This window comes from Vombatus ursinus, unplaced genomic scaffold, assembly GCF_900497805.2.
Source record: "Vombatus ursinus unplaced genomic scaffold, bare-nosed wombat genome assembly UNPS02014786.1, whole genome shotgun sequence".
Classification (NCBI taxonomy): domain Eukaryota; kingdom Metazoa; phylum Chordata; class Mammalia; order Diprotodontia; family Vombatidae; genus Vombatus; species Vombatus ursinus.
The window spans coordinates 45281718-45303831 of NW_020954564.1; the positions used below are offsets into that span (position 1 = coordinate 45281718).

General features: G+C 40.7%; 1 protein-coding gene across 4 annotated transcripts in view; it reads right to left on the minus strand.

Moving 5' to 3' along the window:
• LOC114047022 (DENN domain-containing protein 1A-like) overlaps positions 1-22114 on the minus strand; it is a 702955-nt gene that overhangs the window by 32411 nt on the left and 648430 nt on the right. For 2 of the 4 annotated variants that reach the window (XM_027867672.1, XM_027867674.1), the window contains 2 exons: positions 18655-18714; positions 5730-5818 (listed from right to left, as the gene is read on the minus strand). In XM_027867672.1, the coding sequence (XP_027723473.1) occupies positions 5730-5818; positions 18655-18714 (149 nt within the window). Of the gene's footprint in view, positions 1-3679; positions 4347-5729; positions 5819-18654; positions 18715-22114 lie in introns of those variants that run through there. The other 2 variants (XM_027867676.1, XM_027867675.1) reach the window with 2 other exon arrangements.

Sequence of the window (22114 nt, forward strand, 5' to 3'; positions counted from 1 at the left end):
GGGGCAATGAATTTCATGGGTTTTACAGGGCTAATAGCTGGAAGGGACCTTATATAATCACCTAGTCTACTCTATTTTATAAAGGAAGAAATTAAGACTCATTGAAGAAAAATGACTCATACAAGGACACACAGATAGTAGAGCTGAGGTCTGAATCAGGTCCTCCTATTCCTATCTACTAGGCAAGGCCTTCAAGTGGACCACTTGAAGGGAATATTTTGGTAGATTCATAATTTTGGTACAGGTTTGGATTAGATGGTAATTTTTCTCATTTTATAGTGATTTAAGGTTTCAAAGATCTTTCCTCATATAATTCTTATGAGAGAAGAAATGTAAGGATGATTATCTTCCTTTTATAGATGAAGAATATAGGTGCAGAGTTGAAGTAACTTGCCCATGGTCACACAACCAGGACATGTTGGGAATGAGAATTGATTGATTCAATTCTCAGATTCAGACTCACCCTGGTCTAGTTACTCTTTTTCACTCCATAGACCTTTGGGGTCACCTTCAACTCTACAAATTGATGCTTCCTTCTATAGGGGGTTCATATGATTTAGGATCATAGGTCTACAGCTGAAAGAGACCTAAAAACATATCTAGTCCAATTCTTTTATTTTACAGAAGAGGAAACTGAGGCCCACAAAAGTTAAATGACTTGCTCCAGGTCACAGAGGTAAAAATAGTAGAACCAGAATTTTACTATAGTCCTCTGACTGCAAATTCAAAAATTTCTGTACCAAGCTACTTGTCCTGGCCCTGGATTGAGACTAGGTTTTGAGATGGATGAAACATGAGCATGGTAGCCCAGCCTTTATGGGTTAGTTACATGGCACAGTGGATAGAGTGCCTGGCTTGGAATCAGTAAGACTCATCTTCCTGCGTTCAAATTCAGCCTCAGACATTTATTAGCTGTGTGACCCTGGGCAAGTCCCTTAAGCTTGTCTGCCTCAGTTTCCCCTGAAGTAATCGGCAAACCACTTTATTATCTTTGCCAAGAAAACCCCCAAATTGGGTCACAAAGTCAGACATGACTATAAAATGACTAAACAACATCCCAGTGTTTGAAAATGTAGCTTTTTATGAAATAATTTTCATTTAGTGAAATGTAAAGAAAAAAAAGGTAATATGTTCTTAGGCTCTATAAATAGAGGCACAATATCTAGAGAAAGTCCAGATGTTCTTTGCTTTAATCATACTATATTTGGGAGTACATTACTCAGTTCTGGGCACTACATTTTAGAAAAGTCAGTGACCAGTCAGAGCAAATCCAGAGAAAAGTGATTGAGATGGTGAGAGAAATAGAGAATTTGACAACAGATGATCTTCTGAATGAACTGGAAATGTTTAATCTGGAGAAGAGAAAAACCCAGAGGAATAAGGAGGGGTAGAGGAAGATGGCATAGGAGAACTGTCCTCAAATATGTGAAATGGTGTTCTGTGGAGGAGGGGTTATTAGACTTTTTCTGATTGGCCCCAAGGCAGAACCAAGGAAAAATTTCCCAACAGACAGTACTTTCCTACAAAAGAATGAACTTCTGGAGACAGTGAATTCTCTATTCCTAGAGGAGACCAAATTGAATATCACTTTTATTGGATGTTGTAGAAGGATTCCTGCTTTGGGAAGGGCTTAGACTAGACAACTTCAGAGGTTCCTCTCAGCTCTGAGGTTCTGTGTTCTAATATTCTATGTTCTCAGGCCCTGTCTATTTCTAATGTTGAATGTTCTGCCTCTAATGTTCTATTCCTTTGATTGGAAACAACGGAATTTTTAGAAAATATTTTTTTTCCTTGTGGGATCTGACCACATGTTGCAGAATTGGGATTTTAACTGGGAATTCAAAGATTATTTTTTCTAATTTGCTACAAAAGGAAGGAAAAAAAAGATAACAAATTTGGACTTTTAAAGACTTTAGAAAGTAATTATAGAGATTTAGAGTTGGAAGAACCACCCAACTTCTCATTTTATAGACAAAGAATCTAAGCCTCAGAGAAATGAAGTGACTTGCCCAATGTCATATAGCTAGTAAATAGCATAACTAGTACTTGCGGCCTTTTGGCTTTAAACTCAGTATTCTTTGGTACCATGCTGCCTCCCATGCTGGATATGATCTGGGGAAAAAAATCATGCTGCTCAAGGCTGGGGACCCAAAGTGTTGCCCTTAATCTATTTTATCCTTCCAGGCTCACTGTTAATTACTTAAAGTGTTACTGGGGAGTTGGAGTTAAGGTATGAAGCCAGTGGTACTGAGAATTCACATGGGCGTTACGTATTTCAGATTGCATTTTGCCACTCAAATCTCCCACCTGGAAGGTTTCCTTTGATGACTGTGGGAGTTTTAGTTAGGTTCAGTTGCTGTTCTCCTGGATTAGTCAAAACTGGCCTTGGCCAGGCCCTATTAGGCTTCATTTCCTGCCCCATCCCCAGTTCTCAATTCTCCCTGCATGATGCAAGCAGATTGTTGTTGTTGTTGTTTTTAGAACAATATTTCATAGCAGGCCTGTTTTATTAAAATATATTTTTCCCCCACTGGATCCTTCCTGTGTTTGCAGGAGTTGGTCCTGCCAAGTTGAAGTTGGTGACAGTTGAGAAAAACACATGGAAGGGCTGTTTATGATGTACATGGCATTTGGATGTGGAGAGGCAAGGGGGGGAGGAGGATAGGGTGACAGAGAGAGACACTTAGGAAAACACTGGGGCTGCACTAAAAATGTCACTGGCATTACAGGAGAGTGGGCGTGCTGGGTATTTTTCCTGGAGTCATTTAAAAGGAAAAAAGAGAACACACACACACACACACACACACACACACACACACACACACACCATCCCTCAGAGCAAAATGCCAAAATATAATCTTTTATCTAAAATCCACAGTAGGATTTTAAAATTTATTTATGACTATGATGGTCCTAGTAATCTTGCTTGCCTTCGCTGACACCTCCCTGATGAGCCAGTATGCTCAAACTCACACTTTCACAAGTTTGATTTGCTTGGGCATTTCACTGCCAGAAAGATACAAAGTCAAGTTCTAAGAAACCTCTGTAAAGATATTGGCTGGCATACAGCGTGGCAGTCAGGAGATCTGGCTGAGGTCCTATTTCTGCAACTTACTACAAGTATTACTTTGGGCAAATTATTCTTACCTCAATTTCCTCATCTGTAAAATAGAGAGAATTACTCCTGACCTGCCAACTTCAAAGAAATATTGTGAGAAGCAATGGAGATAATGTACACAAAATATTTTATAACCAAACCATAAAGAGCTATAAATAAATGTCAGCTACTATGGCCTTAATAAGTCAAGGATTCATGATTCCATCTATGTGGGTGGCTCTGTGCCTTAGTGGATGGTTTTTGTGAGTTGCTGTGGCCAAAAAAATATTCCCCATGTAGTGGCCTGATCCTTGGGATAACACAGAGAATCTATTACTTAGACCTATGGGTGAAGCTTTTCTAGTTCAGCAAGATCTATAATAAGTACCTGTCCTATGCTGGTACAGCTTATGAGGACCAAGGGTCATCCCATATCATCAAGAAGGATAGGAAACTCAAGTGGAGAGAGCTATTGCTATGCTACAAAAAAATCAGGGAATGATATTTAAATAACTCTGTCTAAATGGTTATTGTTATGAAATATTGATAGCTATGTGATACCTTGGATTCACCAGAGGATCATCTCTTAACTCTGCATTTATTTGATTAGCAAAAGGGTAAAAAAAGGAGATTAGTTAATCTGATCCACTCAAGGCAGCTGTTCCAATGCCCAGAATCCTTTTGGGCTAGTCTGAATCCCACAGTGCAGTGTGCTTGAAGTATGTTTGCTGATGGTGAGAAGAATTTGATTTGGGACCAATACATACATGTTGGACAGTAGGATCGTGCCTTAGAATAGGGAAAGAACGATTTCATCCTGAGGAGGCACAGAAAGAAGGCATTGGTGCTTCAGGTCCTTGACGGCGATAAGGAATTTTATCCACAAGGGGGCAATCTTGTTCCACCTCTGGAAGGCCTGCAAGCCACAGCTAGCTTTTAGAAAGTGGCCTAGTTATTGAGGACTGAGCACTTCTGTCCCTCACCTCATCCCTACTCGATTTCTCCTTCACCACAGTGCTTGTGTGTCTGGAGAAAGCTGAAGCCAATGAACAATTCTGGAAAACAGCCTTCTTGCAATTTAAAGTTATGAAGCATTTCCCCCAAAACAAAGGAGCGGCATGCAGTCGAAAGAGCACCGGGCCTAGATTTAGCCCTGGCTCTTGTATTTACTACATGTGTGACTTTGGCCAAGTCTCTTCCTCCCTCTTCTATTCCTCATCCTGGGGAGGGGTTGCCTCAGTTTCCTCATCTGTAAAATGAGTGCTTTGAATTAGTTGGTTTCTAGGATCTTTTCCAGTCCAAATAGCTCTAAATCCTGCCACCCTAGGACTTCTTTCCTGACAACAACTTCCTGACATTGTCTGTCGCTGCCCATCCACAGGCCTGAAACCTGTCGTGATGGCAAATGGCTTGTAGTAATTGCAGTTTTACCACATTAAAGGGTTGAAGCATAAATTGCAGCCTGGGTTCTACCATAGCCCCCACTTCTCTAACACACTCTGGTTCACAGAGCCCTCTATTACCCACAATGGTCCTGCACAGCAGGCAGGACAAGAAGGATGGCCTCATTCTATAGAGAAGGACAAGGAGGCTCAGAGAGAGAAACAAATGCAGCCGATGAAGAGTTGACATTTATGGCTAATATTCATTAGTCTTAGTCAGTATGGTATTCTGACTCTGGGATCAGGATGATCCAGGCTCAAGTCTGGCCTGACACATACCAGTTATGTGACTGTGCAAGTTCCTTAAGTTCCGGGTGTTGCAAGCAAACCTCTCTAAGTCTCTGAAGGCAGGGCAAATATGAGGTGGATTTCAGGACTTTCCTGGAAAATCCTTAGTGCCCATAGATGCTACAGAGTATCTAAAGACCTGGCTCAAATTCCAGCTCAGACATTAACTACATGATCCTGTACAAGTCCTTTCCCCTCACTGGGTGTCAGTTTCCCCATCTGTAAAAATGTTGGTCTTGGAATATATAATTTGTAAGGTCCCTTACCACTCAAAATCCAGTAAATATAAGCTTACTTTTCTCTTAACTCTAGTTTCCTCATCTGTAAGAGGGAGAGAATATGTACATTACCTATTTTATAGGTCTGTTGTGAAGAAAACACTTTGCAAACTTTAAAGAGCTACAGAAATAGTATTATTGTATAGTTCAGCCAAAAAAAAAAGTATGAATCTTCATTGCAATTTAGGCAAGTTTTCTGTACCCCTTCCTTGGTATGGAAAATGTTTATGGTCACAGACGGAAGAACCCAGTTCTATTGTTCTGTACTGCCAAGACAATGATGTGGAAACTGATTCAAACTGAATGAATTTCCCTCTAAGTGTCTTTTAAGTCTTACATCTCAAAAGACTTGGACCCAGGTGTCATACCCAGACAGCCTCTGCCAGGGGCTCTAGTCTCTAGACATTCTGCCCCTACAATACCATGAACCAGCAGGAGGCTTCTGAGATTAAACTGTGCTCCCTGAGTGACCTTTCTGTGAAACACCCAGCCTGGCCTCCCTGGGAGGCTGGGGGGTGGGACACAGTGGGGGAAAGAGGATTTCTGTGTTCCACAGGAAGGAAGCATTGGCCTCTGCTTGTGCTCACCCTGTGGGACGAAGGGAATAACGTGTTTCATACTCACTGGTCAGGGCTTGACACTGAAGTTCTTCGACTTTCCATGGTGACATTACTCTTTGGTCGCTTGACAACTTGAGGTCTTGGGGGGCGGACCTAAGATGCAGAGGAGGAGAAAATAGCCAGAGCAAGGAGTGAGTGGGGACACTGGCAAGGAAGACGCATGGTCTGACAACAGCACTCTCGAGATCTGAAATGGCTTACCTGAATAAAAATGAATAAAAAGCAAGAGTCTCATACTGACTGAAGGTCAGCAAGATCCTATCCATTTTAGAGATGTTAGATCATTTCAAACCATAAGATCTAGAGCTGTAATGGACCTTAGAGATTTATTGAGTCCAATTTCTTCACTTCAGAGAGGAGGAAACTAAGTCTCAGCAGGGGGTAGTGACTAGTCCAAAGTCACACACAACTAGTATGTAACAGGGCTGGAATCTGAACTCAGGTCCTCTGATGCCAAATTCAGCACTCTTTCCACCTCATTAAGAGTAAACTGGAATTCAGTGTTTCCCATGAGTCTAGGAACTTTTCCTTGATAGTGATATTTTTAAAGACCATCTCCAGTAGCAATGCCCTTGAAGCAGCCATTTGGGACAGAGGCATCGAGAAACTAAAAGGGAATTTCCTAAGGTGGTCCAAATACAGGTTAGGCTTTTACTCAGGTATAACCTGTACAAAACTTCTATGTGGCCTATGATACCATCCTCAACAAGCAACCAACCAGGCAGCATGGCATAGTGCAAAAGAGGACTGACCTTGGTGAAGGAAGACCTGTGTTCCAAGTCTGGCAAATTACTTTATTCAATGCCAGGGTAACTTCCTAAAACTGTGAAGCACACAGCCCAGGGCCACTTAGATGATTATATCTTTTTAAGGTTTCTACAGTAATTTCCATCTATTATCTCATTTTAACCTTACAACAGCCATGGGATGCCAGGAGCTCCCAGTTCTGCCCTCTGGGGCCAAGCAGAACAAGACAAATCCCTCCTCCACCTGATTGCCCTTCAAATACTCAAAGACGACAATCATATTCTCCTCCTTCCAAACCATTTTAGGGCTAAACAGGCCTTCAGTCAATCTCTCTGTCATGATTTTGGGGCCCTTCCTCATCCTGGTTGCCCTCCTGCAGCTTCTCACCGTCTTTCCTAACCTTGAGTAGATACTGACTTATGAGGGGGTTGGTTGTTGATCAGGAATTGCCTATGCTAATGAGACCATAGGTAGATTGGGTTCCCTTCCCCCTTCAAAAATAAAAATAAAAAAAGATCAACAACAGAAGTGACAAAGGCAAAAAGAACAGTGCGGGAAAAATAGTCAGCTAGCTGTTTATAGCATTTTAAAGGTTTATAAAGTCATTTACATTTATCATCTCATTTGGTCCTCACAACAACCCAGGAATTCAGGGAAGACACTTGTCCAGGGTCATAGGAATGGTAAATAGTAGCTCTAGGATTCAAAGTGACCTGGCTTAAAGTTCAGGGCTCTTGCCACTAAACTATTCCTCCCAGTGAATAAAAGCATCACGATTTGAACTGAGATGTGTAAAAAACAGAGACTGCTCAAAGAGTAAAACTATTCTAATATCACTGTCGTGGGGCAGTCATCCTGGGCCCTGGAGAATGTGTGGAGCAGAAGCTCCGGCAGATCTTAGATCAACCCACCAAAGCTCTGAGTACAGACTTGGTAAAGGGGGTTATTATAGGCCTGCACTCAGCATGCAGTGGGGAAGCTCATGATGTCTCCCCAGGCAAAACTTTACGTGCAGAAAATAGTCTGCCTATTCCACACTCAATGGACAAGGACAGCCCAAGAGAAGGGGTCCTATGGCTCAATTTAACAAACATTTTTAAAGTGTCTCCTCTCTACAGAGCATTGTGCTCAGTGCTGGGTACAGAAAGACGAAAAAAGACCCAGTCCCAGGTCTCAGGAAGGTTACAATCTTGTAGCGAGGGAGCTGAGACATAGATACAAGTAATAAATAACTCTGATGTGATGTGATAAGAAGGTATGGCTCTTCCCAAATTGACTAGCTTCTCTTTTCAGGTTTATTAAGTTACACATTACTTCCTCCTTGATGCATTCTGTGTTCCAACCAAATTGGCCTGGTTAGTGTTCTTTATACATGACAATGTGTCTCTCACCTCCATGCCTCTGCACAGGCTGTCCACATGGCTGAGGTGTGCCCCTTCCTCCCCCCTGACTCTCAGAATCTTTAGCTTTCTTCCAAAGTCAGCGCCTGTCATCTTCCTGCACGAGGCCTTTCTGGACCCCCTCCCACCAGCTGCCAGTGCTCCTCTCTTCCCCCAAATTACTTTGTATTTACTTTGTGGATGTATTTCTTATTGACTTGAGTGTCCATGTTGTTGCTTCTGATTCAATGTAACTCCTTGAGGACAGAGCCCATTTCCTTTTTATCTATCTCCAGCACCATGCACAATGCCTGGCACTCAGGAACACAATAAATACTTCATGGTTGATTGACTGGAGAAGTCAGAGGGATTGGGAAATGAAGAATCAGTCTTGGGTGGGTTGATCAGGGAAACTTTCATGGAAGAGGTTGCATTTGAGCTGGTCTTAGAAGAAAGGAAAGGAATTCAGTCGCCAAAGACGTGGGGTCACATGCCAAAGAAAAGCTTGTATTTGGGGTGATGATAATGACGCTCATTTCTTTAAGGCTTACAAAAAGCACTTTGTTTTTCTTACAACAGCATTATGAAGCAGTACAAAGATTATTGTCTCAATTTTTCATATGGGGAAACTGAGGCTCAGAGAGATGAACTGCATGATAGAGCTAGTGAATGAACATACATAAACACGTTTCCTGTCTCCATGCCCTTTGGAAGTATAGGGCAGTGGTATGTCTAGTTGAGTTCCAGGGGAAAATGTTGGAGGGGAGGAAGAGGAATATTAGAAATGAAAACGTCCAGATTTCCAATCTCATCTTCCAATGCTGGCTATTGGTCTTCAGCAAGGAGGAAGATTTTGCTGACTGCTCATTTCCGAAATAGTTTCCCTCAGAAAGAATTTCTCTATAGCTCACTAGGAATCCACAAAGAATGTAAGGTTTCCAAATCACTTTGTGCCTTAAATGATTTGCAACCCATATTTTCAGATAAAAAGCAGGCTGCTTTATATTAGAAACAGCTATCTTTTAACATTATGATTAAGGAAGAGAGACATAATATGGCGTAGTAAACATGGTGGTGGACATGAGGGTCAACAGACTTTGCTTCCAGTCCAAGCTCTATCAGTTATTATGTATGAGAACTTCCTTGAGCTTCAAGTTTACCATCTGTTAAATGGGAATAATACTTGCACTAACTACCTCACAGAGTGGTTGAGAGGAAAGGGATTTGTACAACTTAAAACACCACAGAAATTAATTATTATAAGGGTTGTGGTCAAATAATAGAGCTGTGGAGCTACACATTTTCTTTCTGGCCAAAATGGCTATAATTTCCAAATTCAAAACATTCTCTCTCTCTCTCTCTCTCTCTCTCTCTCTGTATGTATATATGTATGTATGTATGTATATATACACACATATATGTATATATATGTATACTATTGAAACTTCATTATATAAAAAAAATTACTGATTTATTTTTGGATCATATTCATTTCAGACATATCTCTTTCCTCCCTTACTCTGCAAGCCATTCCTTGTAAATTTGAATAAAAAAGAGAGGAAAAAATGGAATTTAGCAGAACTAACACATTAGCCAAGACTGACAGTATAAGCTTGGTAGTATATACACAGTGTTCCACACTCATAGTCCCTCAGCTGTGCAAAGAAGGGCAGGAGAAACATTTTTAGAACAGTAATGTTAATAGTTGACATTTAGATAGAATATGCTCTATATACACATAATATATATATTTATATATACACATACATATATGCCATATACATAAACACATATACATACACCTAATTTTTATACACACACACACCCCTAATATAATATCTAAAAACCCTCAACCCTATACAGTAGCAAGGCAATGATTGTTTTACCATTGTAGGCATGAAGAAACTGAGACTGAGGGAAGTTGATAATAACTTTTTTGAAGTCCTATAAAGAATTCTCTTTACAATCATCCTGGGAAGAAGACAGAACAAGCATTATTACTCCCATTTTACTGATGTGAGAAGATGAAGGTCAGAGAAATGCTATGCCTTGTCCAGGGTCAGACAGTCAACAAATGGCAGAAACAGGACTCTGGCATAAGTAAGAGAATTCCCCAAATCTTCAAACTGGATGGGACCTCACAAGTCACCCAGCTCCATTGTGATCTGAACAAGAATTCCTTCTACATTTTTCATGACAAGTAGTCATCCAGTCTGTGCCTGAAGACTTCTAAAAGTAGCCCACTCTAATTCTGGGTAGATTGCATGGTTAGGAAGTTTATCTTTATCCTAAGCTTCCATTTCTCTCTCTGCAACTTCCATTCATTCATTGCTTCTGGTTCTGCTGCCTTAGGCCAAGCAGAAAATGTCAGATTCTTCTTCTATATGGCAGCACTTCAAATAGTTGAAGAAAACTATCATTTCCTCCCCACAAGTCTTCTCCTGGCTAAGCACTCACAGGCCATTCAACCAATCTTTCCATGGTGTGACCACACAGCCCTTCACCATCCTGGTTGCTCTCCTATGCTCTAGTTTATTCATGGCCTTCCTAACATGGGGCTCCTAGAACAGAATATAATGATCCCAATGCACTCTGAGTAGGAGTCTTGCGTCCAGAAGCATGACCATCTCCCTACACTTGGCCACAATGCCTCCCAATGCAGCTGAAGATCACATTAGCTTTTTTTTTTGGGTGGGGCAATGGGGTTAAGTGACTTGCCCAGGGTCACACAGCTAGTAAGTGTCAAGTGTCTGAGGCTCGATTTGAACTCAGGTCCTCCTGATTCCATGGCCAGAGCTCTATCCACTACGCCACCTAGCTGCCCCAAGGTAAGTTTTTAAGCTTCCGTTTTCAAACTGTCGACTAATATTGAGCTTACAAGGCCACTTAAACCTCCCAATCTTTTTTTTCAGATACAGTGCTATCTACTCACACTTCCCTCATTTTGTACTTGTGAAGTTAGTTTTTTGAACTCAATTGTAGGAATTAAATTCATCTTATTAGATTCAGTTCAGCATTCTGGCTATGCCTCCTAGCTTTGGGTCATCTGCAAATTTGGTAAGAATGGCATCTATGCCTTTATGTAAGTCACAGCACAGATCCCTGACTCAATATATTAGACATGTCCTTCCAAGCTGTCATTGAACCACTAATGTCTATTCTTTAGATTCAGCCATTCAGCTAGTGATGAATTCACCTACCCAGATGATCGCTAGCCCACACTTCTCCATACTGTCTTTAACAACAGTGTGATAGATTTTGTTAAGCACTTCACTAAATTCCAAGTAAACTACATTTGCAGTGTTCCCCTGATCTTCTAATCTAGTAATCCTGTTAAAAAACAAAATGAAGTTAGCCTCACATGTCCTGGGGTTGGTCAAACCATGCTGGTTCTTTGCAATCACATCTCTTTTTCTAGATGTTCATTGACCATTCCTTTAAAAATCCATTTACATTTTTTCCAGGAAATAAAGTCAACCTGACTGGACTATGGTTTAGCAAGGGGTTCTTAGTCTGAGTCTATGAACTTTAAAAAAAATTTTTTTTGATGACCATATGTCAATATAATTGGTTTCTTTCATATGCATTTTATGTTATATATTCAAACACATTATTCTGAAAAGGGGTCCCCAGGTTTCACCCTACTGCTGAAAGGGTCCATGATACAAAAAAAAGGCAAGGAATTGCTGGATTAATACTGACTCTCTTCTCATTTTTTGAGAATCAGGACATTTGCTCTTCCTCAGTCCTGGAACACCTTTCCCATTCTCCTCAGTCACCTGAAGATCTTTTAGAGTGGTTAGCAATTGCTTCCATCAGTTCTTTCACCATCCTGGGATGTAGTTCACCCATTCCTGGTAACTTGAACTCACTAAGGGCAGGTTGGCACTTTCTTATTTACATTCCATTTTAACTACCTATTAGCTATATTTATTCTGTCCTTTCCAGTACTAGGATCATTTTCTTTGGCAAAGAAACAGAAATGAAATAAGAGTTGAGTGGTTCTGCCTTCTCTCCATGCTTTGTTATCAGAATCTTAGCCACACTCTTTCACTCCTTTTTTGATCCTCCTTTTCTCCCAAATGCAACTATTGAAAAAAAAAAACCTGACCAACCAACCAACAAATAACCACCACTGCCCCGCCACAAGCCCCAAACCTCTTATTATTCTTGTATTTCCTCGCCAATTTTGGCTCATTGTAAACTTTAGGGATCTTTCTACTGTACTATGATGGCTGAAAAAGGAAAGAAAACAATTATGAGGATATCAACATCATCCCCCCCCCACTAAAAAAAAGGAAAAACAACTAAAACAAAAAGTGAAACTGGAATTGATGGTTTTCCCCATGTGCTCAGATACATTCTAACACCTGTGTCTAAACTCTCCCAGCCCAGCCAGTGGCTGGATCCTGTTTAAATCCTTGTCAATATGTATACCTAAGTCTAGAAAATGACACAGGGATTATCACACTCTGGGAATGATGGACAACTTGAACGTGATGGAAAAAGCAATGGGTTTGGAGTTACTAAAGTCTGGATTTAAATTGTGACCCTTCTACTAGCTTGCTTTATGGTTGGGCTATGTTAGCGCTGTCTCAGATTCCTTATCTACAAAATGGGGATAATAATCCTTATGCTGTGGCATCGTCACACTTGCTACCATGGTTGATGTGAGGTAAGCACTAAGTGCAATAGCAATCGGGATTATTGTTATTATCAAACCTCTTTGAGCTATGCTTTCTCTACCTGTACATAACAAGGATAACCATTCACCTTTCTAGAGTGGTTTAAAGTACTTTATTCATAATTACCCTGTGAGGCAGGTAATACAAATATAATTATTCCCACTACATAGAGGAAGCTGAGTTCAGAGAAGTTAACTGACTTCCATCCAGAAGTTAACCAACTGAATGACCAGGGTCACACACTTAATATATGTCAGAGCTGGAATTCAAAACTAGGTTTCTGAGCTCTAGATTCAGCATTCTTTCCACTGTACCACATTGCTAATAGGGATTATCTTCCTTGCACTCTCTCACATGTCTGTGGTGAGAAAAACTCCCTGTACATGGCAAAGTACTACAGAGATAGGAACTATTATTATTAATCTCTGTTGCGGTGAGCAAAGTGCTGTAGAAATGGGATATGCTGTTATTATTTCGAAGGATGAGTGGAGGGCCAGGATGATGGAGAAGCTCCTAGGGATGAGGCTGCTTGCAGCTGCTCCTGGAGGCGATGGGAGTGGGGAGGCTGCAGGAAAGGTCAGATGTGAAGGTCTAGGGGATCAGTCCTTACATAAGGCTGTTCCTCTCTACAATAAAGGCAGCTTAAGAATGTGAACTTAGAGCTAGAATGGAAGGATTAAGTTTGTGGCAACTTCGACTGAACTTGCAACGTGGTGAAACATGGGGAAAAGAACAACAGAGCTAATTAGACGAGCTGAGCTGTCAGAGTGCAGCTGAATGGCTCAGTGCCAACAAACAAAAGGAATGGGGCTGGCAATCAGCAGGATCGATGGAGGAGACTGCTTCATTAGGGATGATAAAACAGACAGAGAGGGGGAGAGGCGAGGGGGACAGAGAGGGACAGAGAGAGGGAGAAGGGGGGAAGCAGAGGAGAGGGGGGCAGAGAGGGAGATGAAGGATGGGGAAAGATGGGCAGAGAAAGGGTGGAAGGGAAGGGAGAGAAAGAAAGAAAAGGAGGACAGAGTGGTGGAGGAAGAGAGAGAGAGGGAGGGAGAGAGAAGAAAGGGAAAGAGAGAAGGGGAGGAGAAGAGATAACCAGGGATAGGAAGGGAAGAGACACACAGAGTGGAAGGGGGAAGTGGGAGGGGATAGAAAGGGAAAGGAAAGGAAGGAGAGATGAAGATGAAATGGAGAGAGGGGCACAAAGGGGAAGAAAGAGAAAAAAGAGACTGAGGAAAAAGGAAAAAGGGAAAGGGAGAGAGAAATTAAGGGGCAGAGAATGGAGAGAGGTGAGTGGGAGAGAGACAGACACAGAGAGGAGAGACAGACACAGAGGGAGATGCATACAGAGGAAAAGTGTTTAATTAAGCTGCAATAGGAAGATGATGCGCAAAGCTGGTTTGTCAGCCTGCTGTGAACACTTTCACCTTTCTGGTTATGCTTTCTTTTTTTGGGGGGGGGGTTGGGGGAAAACACACACACACACACACACACACACACACACACACACACACACACACACACGTATGGCCCCACCAGTGTTCTGAGACCAGCAGTGTCGGGGAGAAAATGCTAAGAAGGATTTAGAGCCCTGTTCAAGGGGGACTTCAGGGGAAAGTTGGGAAACTAGCCAATTCCCCACTGGATTTAAAACCTGAGAAATCTAAGTCGGCAGGGTTAAATGTGTATTGAATACAAAAGCGCCGAGTACATTTGATTTTAATGGGGAGAGAGGGGGAGAGAAATAATAAATACGAAGCTTATAAAGAGCTTCACATGCAGTCAGGAGAGAGTCAGCCTTCCCCCCCCCCCAACCCCCACTAGCCTTTAGTACAGATGACATTTTCAATGCTTTTTTTTTCTTCTTCTTTTTTTAAATAAAGAAAATCCAAATATCCTGGTAACATTTGAACTCCAGCCATAGGTGATTTGGTACAAAGCTGGCCCCCCTCAACCCCCCAGGCTGTGGATCCAGCCCTTCCTACCAAAGGGGCTTGTTATATAATGAGCCTTGCTGGGTAAAACTTTCACCCTCAATATTTGGTGAAAGCAAAGTCATCCACAAGTTCAAGGAAGGAAGATGACATGGTCTTGTGTAAATAATATTGGGTGGGGAGACCTTGGGTTGGGCTCAGTTCCTACCTCTATCACTTCCTGTTTGACCTGGGAAAAGCATTTTCCTTCTGTAGTCTCAGTTTTCTCATCTGTAAAATGAGGGGGGTGGCCATAATGATCACAAAGGTTTCCTCCAGTTGTAAGGTTCTTATGGGTCCCCATTTCTTTCTATCTCATTTCTACAATAGCAGCTATGGACGTGGCAGCTTTGGAGCTTTGACAAAGGAATATGTGCAGCCCTGTTTGCAACCCCTAGGGTTTCCATTACCAAGATTCTCATAAATTCACTCTTCCATTTAAGTCACAAAGAATGAGGGTTCCTAGGATGACTGATTCTGTTCTGGGAGCTTTGGGGACCCAAGTTACACACACATCTCTTGCTTCATCCAACTTTGGGCCATTGCCCCATTGTTAGAACTAGAAGCAGCCTTAAGACACCACCTAGTCCAAACTCTTCATTTTAAAGATGAGAAAAGTAAGGTCCAGACTGTGACTTGCCCAAGGTCACACCATCAAGTGCAGCCTACACTGCCCACTGGGATGAAAGGGCATGTGGGATGGGAGAGAAATGACAGAACAAATAAATTCCAAATAAGGTTCAATGTAAACAGAAGCGCATTTTGGCATCAGAAGCGTGTTCTAATCATCTCAGTTTGCTCCTGTAGAATCCACTGTTCCACTAGCACTTTAATGTAGGCAGTTGAAATACAACTGGTGCTTTTCTTACGGCAATGTTTACTCTCCTAACCTGTTATCAATCACAGAGGGAGCAGAAACAGTTGACATGAACAGATCATACCAACAGCTGTAATGTACTGCAGCTGAAAGATTAAATAGAGCTAGCAAGATTTGCTTTGATTCAAATGGAAACAACTGAATCGCATTGCCCAGAGATGCCTCTCTGTCCCTCCTCCATACCTCCAGGATTATTAAAGGGATTATACTAACAAAGACCTCAATGAGTAAAATTCCAAAGGGCCACTCATTGGATAACTATGGTTTACAAAAGTTGGCAAAAGGTTTAGTCCTTTAGTGCTCTGAATGAAGTTTATTATTATTTATTGCTACTATCTTTATTAAGGTATTTTCAATAATAATAAACATTTACAGAATGCTTAAGATTTACAAAAGACTTCCCTCACAACCAGCCTGTGAAGTAGGGAGTACAAGATAATTGTTATTCTGACTTATGGATGAGGAAACTGAGGCTCATGGGAGTTAAGTGAATTTCCAGTGTTACAGAGCTAGAAGTGTCAGAGCCAGGATTTGAATCCAAGTTTCAGAACACTGAATTTGGAGTTAGGGCACCTGGGTTTGAATCCTGACCAGTTGTATGACCCTAGGCAAGTCACTTAACCTTGTAGGGCCCTCAATTTCCTCATCTGTAAAATGAAAGGACTGGATAAGCCAATCTTCCAGGTTCCTTCTAGCTCTAAATCTGGCTCTTTTCATTCCACCATACTAATGCTTTTTAAAAATAGGGGGCAAAATCTATAGTCATATGAAAAAATGCTCTAAATCACTTTTGATTAGAGAAATGCAAATCAAAACAACTCTGAGCTACCACATCACACCTAGCAGATTGGCCAACATGATAAAACAGGAAAATGATAAATGTTGGAGAAGATGTGGGAAAATTGGAACACTAATGCATTGCTGGTGGAGTCGTGAAATGATCTAACCATTTTGGAGAGCAGTTTGGAACTATGCCCAAAGGGCTATAAAAATGTGCATACTCTTTGACCCAGTAATAGCACTTCTAGGGCTATATCCCAAAGAGATCATACAAATGGGAAAAGGACCCACATGTACAAAAATATTCATAGCAGCTCTTTTTGTGGTGGCAAAGAATTGGAAATGGAGAGGATGCCCATCAATTGGGGAATGGCTGAGCAAGTTGTGGTATATGAGTGTAATGGAATACTATTGTGCTATAAGAAATGACGAACAGGCTGACTTCAGAAAAACCTGGAAAGACTTGTATGGTCTGATGCTGAGTGAAGTGAGCTGAACCAGGAGAACGTAACAGCCACATTGGGCAATAACTAACATTGATAGGCTACAAACCCAAGCATTTTGATGTACTTTCCAAAGCTGATTAGTGTCCAGTTAGTTGAAGGTAATCTATAATTCCATCATATTCAACCCAGCATCACCCCACACAGTACAATTATAAAAATGTATATATTCACTAACAGGTACACATACATACACTGTGAACAGAAAAGAAACTGACACCTACATCACAGATAATGGAACACCCAAACTGGAAAAGGGGAACGTTAAAGAGACAGAGTGACATGCACCAATGATTAAAAATGAGGCAATGCCAATGAACCAGATCCCCTGCCATAACACAGTCTCCATAGCTTTCACTAGTTCTAGAGTCTGGATTTGGAAATTTTTAATCACTAGGAAGCTAGCAATCAATTCACCGCCCTGCCCCCCCCCCCCCAACACACCCACACCCATGCAATGGGAAAAGAACTGGATTAGATGATCTCCAAGGAGGGGTTTAAGATTCTATTTTGACATTCTGTGTCCTATGTTTTAGCACTCCATAGTCCAAGATCCTGTCCAGATATACCATTATGTATTCTAAGATCTCTTCCAACTCTGTTCTCTGGTTCTAGCTAACATTTTAATGACTAATGTAGGTTATAATTTTTTAATATATATAACATTTTATTTTCCCCCAATTACATGTCAAAGCAAATTTTAAATAGTTTTCAAAAAAAATTTTGAGTTCCAAAACAACTCCCTCCCTCCCTGAAACAGATATAGGTTATTAACGTAGGTCATAGTGAATGGTTTCCTCCCCTACAAATAACTTATTGCCCCAAATTCATCCCAGATAACTCTTATAACAGGTCCCTGCTCTTTGTCTCGCATTTTAAATGAAGCTCACTCTACTTCTGCACTGCTTCTAAAGGCAAAGAAACACCTGCCTCCACTTGAGCAGGCTTGATAGTCTCTGGATGGAGCTTACTTCCAAAACAGAAGGCATTGAATATATTTCCAAACCAGTATCTGGAGAAATTGTGGACTCTGCTGCCAGACTCTTGCTTCTTTTGTAAAATTAGGTCTTTTCATATATGGCTTTAAAGCTCATGTGCTAAAACATCATAGGATTTAATAACGATGACAACTCATACTTGTCTAGCACTCTAAAGTTTACAATGCACTTTCTTCAGAACAGTCCATAATGTAGGTAGTTAGGTGTTACTATCCCTATTTTATAGTCAAGGAAACTGAGGCACAGAGTTTGAATTGTAAATTGGAAGCTGAACCCAGATATCCTGACTCCAAGTTGAGCTCTTTTCCTACTATCCCATGATGTCCCCATTTAGAGCTGTAAGGGATCTGAGAGAACATTTGGTCAGGGAATCACATGACTTGAAAACAAATCTTGGAGACTATCTAGTCCAACTTTTCCCCCATTCCTCATTTTACAAAGGAGGAAACTGAGGCACATAGAGGGGAAGTGACTTGTTCAAGGTTATAAGGCTAGTAAGCAGGCAGAGCTGAGATATAAACCTAGGTCTTTTGACTCTACATCTGGTGCTCTTTTTATTGTATCATATTACCCTTTTACCAACCCATTCATTTTACAGAGGAGGATACTGAGTCAGAGAAGTCCAATGCCTTGCCCAGGCCTATATATCTACTGAATGTCAAAACTGGGATTGTGTCTCCCACTCCACATCCAGGGTTCTTGCCTCTATACCACTCCCAGGATCTGATCAAAACAAAACCAATGCCAAGAAAACACAGCACACACAGCAGCCCAGCCACCTTCTCATCTGCCTTGCAGAACTTGTCAAGAAAAAGAGAGAGAGAGAGAGAGGAGAGAACTGAAATGCAAGTTTTAGGTTGTGCCACACAGAGGAAGGAACTGATTGGCAAATCCAAACTGCCCAGGCTTAGTAATGAATGCTGTTAAAGAGTGCAGTTCAGACAGTGTTAAGTAAGGGCGAGGGGGGCAAAACTGCCAGCTACTCACGGGCTGTGCCCAGCGGTGTATCTTTGGAGGAGGAGGCCGAGGAGGACAAGGTCTTTGAAGCTGGAAGTTGAAACTGAAACCATCAGTACACACCAAGAGCATTCAATTCTGTTTATGTTCAGCACAGGGAAAAAAGATTAGGTTGGGCAAATTTAAACAAGGCATTCATCTTTTCCTATAGAAACCAATAGGGCCAAGCAATGTATCCCTCCCAGGACTACCTGAAAACTGGTGGAATTATTATCACTCATAATTATCATAAACTACTCACTTTTATATGGTTGTAACATGCTTTACATCCATAATCTCTCCCAACAGCCCTGAGAGGTAGGCAGGGCAAAGATGATTATTCCCATTTTATAGATGAGGAACCTGAGACTCCAAGAAATAAAATGATTTGCCCAAAGACACAGGGGCCAATCGGGGGAGGGGCTGGGTCTTAAATGTATGCCTGCTGACTCTCAGGTCTGGCATGCTTTCCACACCACACAATTCCTATAAAGAGTTTGCCTGCCTTAGAAATGGAAACTCAGAATAAAAATAACTAGTTGTAACAGAAGTAGCAGCACCAACAACAACTATAACAATGATGATAATTTCTTTATTGAAATGAAGAGGTTTATGATGGTAATCCAGGAGTAAGTCGTCAGCACCAAATATTACAAAAGGGTTATTTCTAAGGAGCCTGGAATTAGGGATCAATGTAGATTATGCAAAGAAGCATTAGAAATTGTGTGACACATCATTTCAGACTGTAAATATTTAGCACTTTTCACATAGCTTGTAAGACATTTAGTTAGAATCACACACCAGAAGCTTGCTTATCTTTTACGGAGGGACAGATGACCATTTCACATACTATGAATACAGACCTTAAAAAATCCTGAAAAACTCAACTAATAAACTATACTGCTTCTGTAATATTCTCAGAGACTGAAGCTTACAAACACTTACATATAACATTGATCCACATAAAATTAGAATGTTTTTAATAGATGTCACCATGCTAAATACTCATGCTGAGCTATATGGCATAAAAAAACTTAAAAGAAAATAGAGACCTAGCATAGGAGCTCAACAGGATGAGGTACCCAACCATTTTCCTATTTGCCACTGTAGTTGTCTTGAAGTTTTCAGTGAGTTTATAGAAGATAAGCTTATATTCTAACACTTTTAGTAAACTACAAAAAGCAGTTATTTTATCTACTTATTAGAGCATTAACTATAAAAGACTATAATAGAATCATAGAATAACAATTGGAACCAGAGACATTTCTACAGAGAGAGGAAGGGAACAAATACTTATTAAACACCTATTAGGTGCCAGGTACTGTGCTGAACATTCTACAAATATTATTTCATTTGATCCTCACAATAGTTCTGTGAGGTAGGTACTATTATTATCCCCATTTTACATTTGAAGAAACTGAGGCAGAAGTTGAGTGATTTGCCCTGGGTCACATGGCTAGTAAGTGTCCAAGGCCATGTACAATTTAATTAACTAGGTTGATAGGAGCTAATCAGAAGTACTTTAAAAAATACTATGATAAGTAGACTTGGCATATATTTCTATGGGAATATAACTAGGTCCTATTGAGCTGTTTAAATTGTACACAGGTCCAGTTAATGTTACTGAACCTTCAGAATTCCAGTTGGCAGTGCTGTAGCTTCATTTAGTCAAATAATATTTTTAAAGTACCTCATTTGAATTTAAAGGATCTTTTGTTATGATGCAACCAGGCTAGGAACCTATAGATAGGAATCTGAGACACTGAGCATGCTGAAAGAAACTCTTTACTGTTAATCTCCCTTCACTGTCAATTAGACAATACTGCATTAACCCAAAGGGTCTTAGAAAGCTCAATTCTCCCACTTTTTTTGACCATCATAGAATCCAGTATTTCAAAGTGGGAAGGGGCCTTAGAACATGGAATATTAGATCTAGAAAGAAGCCTAAAGATGACCTAGATCAGCTCCCTCTACTTACTGAGAAGGAAATTGAGGCCCAGGGATACGACACGAGTTGGCAAATGTCACACAGCAAGTTGGTGGCAGAGTTATAACTCAAATCAAAATACTCTCTGTAGGTTTTGTGCTCTTTGCATTGCATCAGTCTATTTTCCCTAACATCACAAGAAGTGATGAGAAAGAATGGAGAAAATAGGTTTCTTCCCTAGGTCAAGATACTATTTCATTGAATCACACCATCTCAAAGTTGGAGGCCATCTGCTATAAACCTTACCTGAGATATTAACATGTAACATCCCTGACAAGTGATTGGTCAATCTTTACTTGAACACTTCCACTGATGGGAATTTCATTGTGTAATGAGGAAGTTCACTAGAATTTTGGGACGTTTCTAAATGTTAGGAACTACTCTGTTTCATATATATATAATGTGTGTGTATATAAAATTTAGGACCTAAATTCCTTCATGCTATGCTAGGGAAAGAATGTAGATGAAAATATTTTGAGTCTTCATTTCATTTATATAATTTTAGCTAGGAAATGGTATAAATGTAAGAGCTAGAAGGAACCTTGGAACATGGGGAGGGCCCTTAAAGGAATGTCACAGGTAGAAGGGACTTTTGAGAAAATCAAGTTTAATCTCCTATCTGTAAAGGTTATTTGAGATAAATAGACAGATTTCCTAATGTTCTAGTGAGATGTTCAACAGACTGATCAAACCTATTGCCAGGCTCCTATATCTTTGAGCTATATCTCTCCATTTCTCTTTCCCCCTTAATTCTCCACTATCCTCCATACTTTTAGTACTGAGATAACATTTGGTAGAATTCACTAACAAATATCCAGCAAATACTGTCCCTTAGGGAAAGGTGAGGCTCAAGAGAGAGGTTATTCTCACCTCTGCCCTGAAACTTCATACTTCCATGCTTAGTTGGCTCCATGACATCATTAGCATGAATACTCTCTCCAAAAGCAGCTGGTGGTATAATGGATAGAGTATTGGGCCTGGAGTCAGGAAAACCTGAATTCAAATTTAGCCTGAGATACTTATTAGTTGTGTGACCTTTGGAAAGTCACTTAACCTCTGTTTGCCTGTTTCTTCAACTGCAAAATGGGGATAATAATAGCACTTACCCCCTAAAGTTGTTGTGAAGATCAAATGAAATAATATGTGTAAAGTGTTCAGCACAGTACCTGGCAGATAAATGCTTGCTTCCTTCCTTTCTTTTTTCCCCCTTCTATTGGTACAAATTGTAATTTTTCCATGTCTTTTTAGTCCGTGTTATTTTTGTCTATATTCTTCCACAAATTCTCCACTGAAGAGCCAAACAATTTGCTCGAGTTCTTCCTCTTGTCCCTTTAATATTTCATGGATACCAGTGCAGCTCTTGGGACTGTCCATCTGTTATCCCTCAGACTTGCTAAATGACTGGCCCACCCCTTATTCTACAGAACCACAGAATTTGAATGCCAGAATGGATACCAGGGATCA